The 10,355-nt window shown below is 39.0% G+C and overlaps 1 protein-coding gene across 4 annotated transcripts in view; it reads left to right on the top strand.

The window, feature by feature from the left end:
- Window positions 1–313: 313 nt before the first annotated feature.
- The window catches only part of GPCPD1 (glycerophosphocholine phosphodiesterase 1), a 48,028-nt gene continuing 37,986 nt past the window's right edge, over window positions 314–10,355 (top strand). For 3 of the 4 annotated variants that reach the window (XM_019472947.1, XM_009282587.2, XM_019472946.1), the window contains exons 1-2: window positions 3,552–3,624; window positions 7,074–7,159. In XM_019472947.1, the coding sequence (XP_019328492.1) occupies window positions 7,111–7,159 (49 nt within the window). In that variant the 5' untranslated portion in view covers window positions 3,552–3,624; window positions 7,074–7,110. Of the gene's footprint in view, window positions 978–3,551; window positions 3,625–7,073; window positions 7,160–10,355 lie in introns of those variants that run through there. The other variant, XM_019472945.1, reaches the window with a different exon arrangement.

Genomic DNA, 10,355 nt, shown 5'->3' with positions numbered 1-10,355 from the left:
CAAATATGCCCCAACCATTTTTTCAAGAACTTTGTCTACAAAACTGTTGTGACATAGCTAAGACAGAAGAGTCTGCTATATGGACAGGAATTTAAAAAATGCTGAAAACCATTAGGTTCTTGTTATTTAAAACCAAGCAGATGCATTCTAGGTGAACACAGTATGTCAGATAGGGATCTTGTGTTTGATTACCAGGGCTGGCTTGGCCCTGCAAATGGGTAGTTAAATTGATACTGAAAATAGCATCTTAAAGATATTTTTCTCTATTGCTATATACTAATGTGATGCTGTTTCAGAAATAGTACTCAGGCTTTGCTTCTTTCTAAATGTCAGCATAGCCCTATTGGTAAAATTCCTGCCTTTGAATCAGAACAGCATGTCCAAATCTTGTATGCAAGTTTGTTTTCTGTCCAATGTTAATACTGCAATGCAGTATGAGAGAGCTGCTGACTTTGTGGCAGTCCTTTCTCACGCAGTCAAGGTGCAGGGGGAAAGGAGGGGGCAGGAAGAACCTTCTGGTTGTTTGGGTGAAAATGAAGGAGTTGATGCTGTAATGCTGTTTCTAAAAATTCTCGAGTGAATGTCCTGACAAGCACATCCTCTGACCTTGTTCTAAAATCCAGGTGTTGTCAACTATTGTTACTTAATTTTATTACATACCTAATTTGTTACTTAGGTGTACTTTATAATATTCTGATACCTTGTTAGGACCAACCACAAGCAACAAAATCTGTTCTTCATACTACAAGTTTAATTGGATTTGAATAGATATCATTTAAATATTAAAGGCATAGTCTGAAGTAACGAGTCAATATTTTATGCTCGAGAGTCTAATGTTGTGAGTAAAAATGACAAAACTGCGTCTTAAACCAGCAGTTTTGTGTGCTTAGGCTCATATCTTTTCTTTGTTCAGCATAGCACCAGATCTGACGCGTGGTGGCTTTTCTATTGCTGCGTATAGCAAAGCTTTCAAGAAGGTAAAGTGTAAATACAGTACCTTCTCCCACAGTGCGTGGCAGTGTTCAAATGCAGGCTTCCCAAGGAACATTGCAGGAGGCTGTGGTGCCCTGCATTGGCCCCGCTCCTGCCAGCGTGCACTCTCAGCTCTCAAATAACTTGGCTGGGACTGTGGCAACTTTCCCCTGCTTCAGGCTGGAGTTGGACCTCTCCTTGGTGTTGACAGGTCTCATGAGTCTGTACTTTTAAGGGGGAGAATGTCTGCTTAAAATCAGAAAAATATAAGCAAAAATACTGCAGCCTTCTAGTCCTTGCCCTTTTGATCTTTATGTGCAAAAAAATGGAGCGATATTTTGAAATAATTGAGCATATGTTTACTTCTTGCAGTACCAGTAGTCTGCACTGTGGTCTGTGATGAAATGTGTGCTAATGGCATGAAAGAGCCTGTTTGTGCACAGATGGTCTTTATTCTTCTACAGATAACTAAGCAAATTCAGTAATATAGTGATTAAAAATGTTCTTACATTAAGAACCAGATGTTTGAAAGTATTAAAATGCATTACGAGAATATCATGGCACCTAGGTACCTAGCTGTCTCATTTTAATTGTCTGTCTAATTACCTTTGAAAAATCCCATTAAGTACTTATAGAAATTTGTATATCTGGATATCTTAAAAAAAAAAAAATCACCCATTAAAAAGATACTTTTATAAGCTGTGTTTTATCCTCATTGAAAAATCTGTGTTGTGTATTATCCAGTCATCCTTAAACATAATGTTACCGAAGAGAGTTTTGGGTTGATAGCTTTACATCAGAAATGTCTACTAATAGTTTATTAGGTAGGGTTTGGGGGCTTTTTGGAGGGTGAGGGGAGAAGAAGCATAACACATTATGTTTCGGTGTAAGTCTGCTGCTTTTTGGCTTTCTCATCAGCATGTTGCCAAATACCGATTACTCTCAATGGACTAGGTCCATGCAAAGGGTCAAGGTCTCAAATGATCTCGGTCATCTAACTTTTAGGAGCTTAAATGAAGTTGGTTTAGTTCACACTCCATTAGATGCATCTTAGAGAGGATAGAACTTATAAAACTTTGGATTCCCCTCATGTACTAGAAGAGTAGCATTTTGCTTCCCCTTTAATCTTGGAGTTATTTTTGTAACGAGTTCTGATTATTTTCAATAGAAATCTTCTCTTCGGGTCCCCCCAGTTTAGAAAGCTAGCGTAGAATTTCCTGAGGTTTGATCTGTTTGTCTCCCCTCTCTTCTCCCATTAGATGTCAATGTGTATTTTTTCCTTCTAGTGCTAAGTATAACCAGCCATTCTGCAGCCCTTATAGTCAACTCATAGTTGATAAAGTCAGCTTTTCATTCAGATATATCTTAATATCATTGCCTAAAGTGTTTCCTGCCTAATTTTGAAAGTTTTCTGTCCATACAACAAAAAAAGTTCAAGGCCTTTGGGCTTGTAACTCTCTGCAGTAGAAAAAAATGATCACATCATGCTTCAAGCCTGTCTCAAACATTGCCCTTAGAGCATTAGAAGTCAGAGCCTTGCAAACCTATTTGAGTTGCTATTAAAAGTCTCGCTTGTATTGAGAGCATGTCATCTGGCTTTATGAATGCTATGAATTTTTATGAGTCTAAAATTTGTTTAGTGTTTGCAAGCTAGGCTATTATATTCCAGGATTCTCCCAGATTACTTGCTGTGTATTTATCTAAGCCTGAAATACTGAGTGTAAGATATGGGACAGCAAACAGCCAATACCTCTTAAAATATATTGGAAAGGTTAAGGAAATTAAGGGGGGGAAGCAGAAATAATCTACTAAAGCTGAAGTGTCCTGAAGGGGTTTTATATACCACCAGACCTGTAGGCCAGAAGGTTCAAATGAACTTCAAGCTTGGAATTACTAAATTAAGTCCATCTTCTGGTATATTTTGACTACAACCAAAAATTATCTTGGTCTTCCCCATCCATGATGAACTTTGCTACCTTATTTTAGAGGAAAGCTATGATATTTTGTGATACATTAATAGTTGATTGTGTTATGCCGGAAGGAGAGTCTGAAAAGTCTTCTTTTCTCTTCTTTCAAGTGCCTTTAGGGGTCCACAGCTGTTTGCCTGCATCTTCTAGAAGTGCCCTTCTAGAATCAGGAGGGAAGAGCTTGGGTTCCCTGTTATTTAGGGAAGTACATTAACTCCTGTCACTCTTGTACTCCTTCAGGTGCCCATGAGGAGGAGAAAATCGTGAAAGGAAAGCTTTATAGGCAATATTAGAACAAGGAGTACATTTTTTCTCTTCTGTTCAGCCTGCAGGATACTATGCTTAAAATCTTTGTTGCTTTTCTTTTGGGTGTATGAAGGCAAGTAAGTGGATTTCTGAAATTGCAAGATTCCTAGTTGCTTTTCTTCCCATCTAAGACCATGAGGAGAGCTTTGTCTTGTGGCAGGGGAACCAAGATTGCACATGACCCTACCTACTAGGCTGTTCATCTTGCCCCTGCTCTGGAAGTCTTGCAGCCAGCCTATTTTATACAGTGAGGTTGGTTGATGGGCAGGGTTATCTGAGTCAAGCTTTTGAAGGCAGATCAGTGCAGCCCCAGGGCTCAGAGTGCTGTTGCTGCTGTGCAGTCACCATCTCCTCAGGAAGCCTTCAGAGACTGTAGAAGGTAAGAGTTTGCTTTGTGGAAGGAGGAGAGTGTGAGAGAATTGAACTGTGACATGGTGGGGGAAAGAACATGTTTCTGTTGTAAAAGCAAGAATCTCTAGGTAGAGATACGTTTTTTTTCTTTAGCGAAGTGCCGATACCATTGTGTGAATGTCTGCCTGGGTGAGACCTCTCTTTCTTGTGAGGAAATGACTGAGGTTCAGGTGTTCATTGCTTGCTTACATGTAGTTGCAGTACCTAAAAGCTGACCAGAGGGAGGAAGTGGAACATAGGATGAGGGGCAATTGTTTGCACCCCAGGCTAGCATTTGGATGCATGTAATTGCAGCAGATGTGAATTTAGCTTTAATACTTTTGAACCCAAAGGTTGCTTAAAAAACCTTGTCGCACAAGGACTTCTAGTTTGTAAATCTGCTCGGTTGACTTGGTTAATATTTGCTGATTAGGAAGCGTTTAACATTTTTAATGTAACTGTTCTAACTTGTTTCAGTTCCCCTAAGCAGACAGTTATGACCCCTCTGAGCTGAGGATTCTTTACATTCTCCCAAACAGTCCATTTTTACAGGTGTGGGGAGCAGAGAGGATTTTGTTACTCTTCGTCAGCTTCTTTGGTGAGGCAGTACTGAAAGTCTGAAGGAAGGAACATAGGGTTTAAAAGATCAGCTGACACCTACTGGTCAGAGGATTCGATTGTCCAGGGTTTCTTGCCATTTCTCTCTGGGAATTAAACTGCTCCCTCTTCTCAGGAACCATCAGTAACTAGACAGTTAAACTTATGCTTTTTTTCCCCTAAATAAAGCATTTTCATGTCATGTCTTGAAAGTACAGAATGCTTTATAAGTGCATGATAATACACAGCATAGGCTTGATCCATTAACACAAAGCAGATCTATTTTTTCCTTGCTGTGTGCTTACATACAGTGCTCTGCTAGAAAACGTTTCTTCAAAATGAGTGGTAGTACTTTGACCCTAAATGTGAATGTAAGTGCAATACCTGTAGCTGCAGTTCTGCTAGAAAAATCATGCCTGTGTTTGATGATGTACACTAGAGTTTTTCTTCTCCTGATATACATCCCTTGGGCAGGTTGAGTAGGTCTGTAAGACAAAATGCCTTTTGGGCAGAATTTTGACAACTTTACAAAATCAGTTTATCAAAATCTCCTTACAATTAACTACTGTTACATAGAAAAGTAATACTCTTTTGCTAGGCAGTTTAGAAAAGCCCACAATGTCTTGCAAGTAGGTACACAGAATTTTTACAAGATTGGCTAAAACCTTTATAGACTTAATAACAGGATTTCCGATTTTCTCTAAGAACCGATGGGTAGTTAATTAATTTGGAGTAAGACAGACATGCTGGTTTTCATCAAGTTTAATTTTGAGTTAATGTCGCATTGCTTTTTTTACAAGGAAACTTTTTTTTTTTTTTTACAAGGCAAAAGCCTGTTCTTGCTTTGGGGAACTGTTTTCAGGCTTCAGCTGTCACTTACCTGCTTTGTAGTCTTTGGCAAGGCATTTTTGCCTACTTCCTCTCACCTTTGGCTCTTCTGCCTTTTCAGTTAAAGGGTGTCCAAGCAAGGACAGTCAGTGAACACAGCCAAGGCCCTGAACTATTCAGTGTCATCATAAATGCACACCAGTAGTTTATATTCTCTGCTTCAAACTGAGATTTTTTGTGTCATAGTGGACCAGTTTCACAAGTCCAGTTTTAGTTTCAGCACTGAAACATGCTGCGCTTCTGTGTCTGTAAATAACTGCTAAAAATAAATGCTAGAATGTGTCACTGTTAACATACAGACCATCTAATGACACATGCATGACAAAGTTCATAAAGGGTGCGCCCTTCATGGAATTCCTGTTTATGAAGTGTGCTTATTTCTAGCTTCAGTAGTTTGGGAATTTATCATTTACAGAAATGTTACTTGTAAAAGATTACATGCAGAATTGGAATATATGACCAGAAGCATCTATATTGCTACCATTTTCTTGCTCTCCTTTTACCACTGAAAAGTTATCTCTCTTGACATGGAGAGAGGGCAATAAGGGAGGAGAAAACAGAATATAAAGTAAAGGCAGCAATAGTTAGAAAAGGAATAGATTGAGAGGAGGAGGAGGAGAAGGTCCAGCAGAAAAAGTGTAGGTGTTTAAACTTCAGACCTTAACTAACTGTCTGATTGCCCGGGAGGAATGAGGATTGATTATGAGCTTTTTTTTCCCCTCTATATTTTTTCCTATTTGGTATCTGACTTTCTTTAGCTTTTCTTGCTTTCAAGGCTTCTGTTAAACTACCCTGTGCTCTTTGAAGGCAAGGGCTTGTAGAGCTAATGAAAGGTAGATTGCTCTCTAATGTCGTTAGTTCTTGTCATTATTATTAAAGCTGTTACTAAAGGATTGATGACCAACGTTGTACTGAAATAAACTGCTTTTGTCCTGTCCAAAAATAGCAATAAAAATGTTCTACTTGCTTGGTTTAAAAAAACCCAACACAGTGATACAAAGAAATGAATTAGTTGAGAGCATTGCAAAGTTAATTCTGCGTATAATTAGTATGATTATTTTGCAACCCATGTCCAAAGGAATATACTTGGGTGATGACTGTTAGTCTTAGCAACATCCAGACTTGGACTTTGATATGACTACTACTTTCATAAATAATATAAAAGGATATTTTACATCAATAGTGTTTCTGCTGTAATGGGGAGAGTGGGATTCTGCCAGCTTTTTTCCGTCAAGTTATTGTGTGTTGGAGGAGGGTAGAAAGTTGAAGCAGGGTCAATCTTCCAGCTGCGGTCCTGGCCTACAGAGGCTATAAGCAGTTCCTTCCTGATGTGGTGTTTTGAAGTCTGCTTGGTGCTTCTAGTTGCTGATGCTCCATATGAAAGGCTGGAAGTATTAGTAGGGGCGCAGAGTCCAAGGTGATGAACAACTCACTGCCTGTGACAGCAGAGAGCTGTCATCTGTCATGGGTTCTTCCCCTTTTTCCATCAAGGTGGTAGTGCTTATCTATGAAACCTTTCTTGTGTTTTGAAGAGGATGCTGAAGAATAGCATAGCAGTCAGAAGTTACTGCTTGCCAAAGATCATAATCTTAAATGTCTTTTAGTAAAACTTCCAGTGGCCTCTTTGGGAGCAAAATTAGTCAGAACAGGGGTTTTTGAAAAATCTCAGCTTAAGACTGATGAATGTTACATGATATTGATACTTGCATATGGTATTTGATTTAGTAATCTTTTTCTTGTACCAGTGTTGCAACAGTGTCTTCTGCAGCTGGATGCTATTTTCTGGGGCTGCTGCTGGTTTTAAAGAGCTTTCTATTCTTACTGCTCACTCAAACAGTAACATCATTAGTGGCTTGCTTCCCTATAAGTGGTGGGATTCATGTTTCCTCTTAGGACAGCAACAGATGTAGTGTATTGTTCCTGAAATGTAGTATCTTTTTGCTCCCATTATAGGAGATTTCAACTATCCTAAGACAAAAGTTCTGCAAGTATGACCTCTTCTCAAGTCACTTTTGAAGTAAGAGGACCATCAGTACCAGGTACCCAAATCATGCTTTCTCCTTTTTGCATGGTTTAACTAGAAGACGACTAAATAGAAGAATGTTCGAAGGCTGTCTTTTCTGTTTTCTTCAGAGGTAAAAGAACATGCCAGTTCAAATATCAAAATGATAAATAATTGTAAAATACATTAATTAAGAAATTTCACATAGGAATTTGAAAATGAGATTTGGGAATTAATCTTTACCTTTTTCTTCCAACAACAGTTTCATACTGTGCTAGAGATTTTGATGCTAACTGGAATGTTTGATTGTTCTAAAATCAGTGTTCTGTCTCTAGTAACTTTTTATTCTCTGGGAACGAGTATTTACATACTGGACCATGATGGTCAGGCATGCATTGATGAGTTTGTTCTGGTTTTTTATTCTCTCTGCATCCCTGTTGAAAGTTCTCCATAACAACATGTGACCTCTACTAGGAGTTAAGGACAAAGAATATGCAGCTTAATTCAGTATTCTGTCTGTGCAAAAATGTGTAAAATAACTTTTGTAATCTAAATGAGGAACACAAGGTGTCAGATCATGTAGAACACCAAGATTTAGTGCTGGTAAATTCTGCTTATTACTTTGACCTTCATCTTTAGGAACTTTGAAGGAAGGTCACCAAAAAATTAATTGGTGGTTGCCTAACAGAAGCAGATGAATGTGGGAGCATGTACAGGTTGGCAAAATTCCTGTTACAGACAAATACCAGATGGCACAAGTGTCTGTTGTAGTTGGGGAAGAAAAATCATAAAAACATTTTAAAAGTTTTGACATCTGCCCCATGTTAGACCTCTCCTGTGTTTCCCCCATTTGATTGGGAATTTGGGAACCGAACATTGACACACAATGTGGACATGAAGCCTTTAGTAAGGAGTAGTGGTTTTATAGCATTCGGGAGAAAACTTTAAAATTCAAGAATAAATTGACCTTAGATCAAATGATGCTATAAAGCACTGGTGTAGCTATATAATGGAGTATTGCAAGCCATGCTCTTTTTGCCCTGTTTACAGTGTTGCTTCTGCTGTTGTGATGGCACTGTCACTAGCAAAGTTGACTTTCGATGTGAAATAATATCTGATAATATCTGCAACAAAAATTAGGATTACAGAGAACTAGATCCTGCCTCAGTGGTTGGTTACAAAGAATTACCTGGACATATTTATCATATGTATAGCATAAAGAGGTGACACAGAAGGTTGTTTGTGCTTATGACAATATTGATACTGTCGGTTTTGACCGGGGAGAAGAGCTTTGAGATGCAGTGGTGGCAAGATGCAGTCTTGTGAAAGAAGAGAGGTAGGTTTTCAAAGCTATCTGAAACAAACAGCAAAATTTCCAGTTTATTTAGAAACACCATGTACTGATTTTGTCAGATCATCATGGTGAGTAGTTAGTTGGTGAGACAAGAATCCTCACCTTGAGTGCTAACATGCTGCCTGTGTCCTCATCACTGTCCCTTCCTGTTGATGACAAAGCCAGTGGTTCCAGGCTAATTGGCAGGATAAAAGGGCATCACCAGCATAGGAATGATGCTTTGACTCGCTCCTCCCTCTAGACAAACCACTTCTGGAGTCAACATTGGTGATTAAGCCCAACACACTGACATAAGCTTTTATATATTTGTGACATGGAGTGCTTCATTTTTGCCTCATCCTAGAGGAAGGAAGAGGATCACCGGTTACTAGCTGTGACTCCTTTAGGTCTTCACTGGGACACAGTCCCATACCAAGAGACTGCTAGGTGGCCAAATATTAGCTAATATGAAATAAAAAAATGAAGCTTCTAGCTCCCAGTTGCACACAAAAATTCTGCTCCAACAGAGCTGGCCAGAGCAGAGAGATTGCCACATCAGTGAGGCTGTTGCAAGCTTTGAGACTGGGCAGAAGGCCTGGAGCAGCTTCCTCTCTGCTGTAGCTGAAGGAGCCCTGCCAGTAGCAGCATTGCATTCCCTGGCAAGAGGGAGAAGTTGAGGACCCCTGAGCTTAAAACACAAACCAAAACCCCACTGAGTTTAGAATTGCCTTTGAAAAGGCAGTTCCAGTTTATCATGCATTTCGCTTGTGCCTTTCCTGCGATAATTTAAGCAGCATTTTACAAATCCTGATTCAGCCTTGGAATGTAATTGTTGAAGTGAGTTTAGAGGTGACTGTGCATCTTGTTCAAATGTTGCCTTTTGTGTGTTGTACCTTACTGGGTGATAAGTATTCACTGAATGTTCACACACTTTTGTTTGTTTAAAAAAGATGACCAGAAAACTATTCTAGCTAGCTGCTACTAAGAGGAATATAATTTAGATGGCACTTCAGAGGTTGGCCAGTGTGTACACTAAGATGTACTAAATGCTGCTATTTTAAAGGGATATTAAAAGAATTTTAGTTTCTTTTTAATATCTCCAGTCAGAAATTCTAACTGTGTGGTATTCAGGTGGTTTCCCTTCCCCCCTTTATCTCCTCCCTGCAAAAACAAACCATAATGTGTCTCAGTACAGAGTGGAAAAGGTAAAGCACCTGACTTACGCAATTGTGTGCAGTGAACTGCATAGTAATTATACTGATGCAGCTGATTTTTGTCTGCTTACAGTGAACATCCAAAAAGCTTGGATTTTTTTTTTAATGGTTTGGAACAAAAGATTTTATAAAAAAAGGGATTGTAGTTCAAGATGTTCTCAAAAATTATTTCAATAGGCTGTTTTTAGGAACAAATTACCTTACTTAATTCCTGGCTTTTGTAAATTTTTTGCAACCCCTGGGTCTGCAGGGGTTTCTTTCATAAACAAACCTGGTTGTTTAGATTAACCTGTATAGCTGGAAAACATGGACACAATTTTAGAGGCATAAGTACATCCTGAAATCTCTTATTTCAGACTTGAAGTTCCAGCTATGATATTTGGCTTAGTAAAAGGTAGTGTATCTTTGTTGTATATAGCTTGCCTCCTTTGTATCTTCAGATTATTGTGGCTCCAACGCTATTGCTACTGCTTTCCCAGTGAAATCACCATCACAATGCTTGTATCTTGCTTTTGTTAAGACTGATGTTTTTTTATCTCGGAGTTTTCAGCTATCAGTTTGATCTCTGCTTTTTCCTATTGAGGCATGCAGGACGGTTCTGGACGCTCTCTCCCCTTTTTCTCAAATGATGTGTGTCGTGTCGTGTTCCCCCCCCCCCCACATTCGGGGGTAATTTAATCTTCCAA

This window comes from Aptenodytes forsteri, unplaced genomic scaffold (assembly GCF_000699145.1).
Source record: "Aptenodytes forsteri isolate BGI_AS27 unplaced genomic scaffold, ASM69914v1 Scaffold582, whole genome shotgun sequence".
NCBI lineage: Eukaryota > Metazoa > Chordata > Aves > Sphenisciformes > Spheniscidae > Aptenodytes > Aptenodytes forsteri.
The sequence above is the reverse complement of the archived record's forward strand: the minus strand, read 5'-3'. Positions and strand labels throughout refer to the sequence as shown.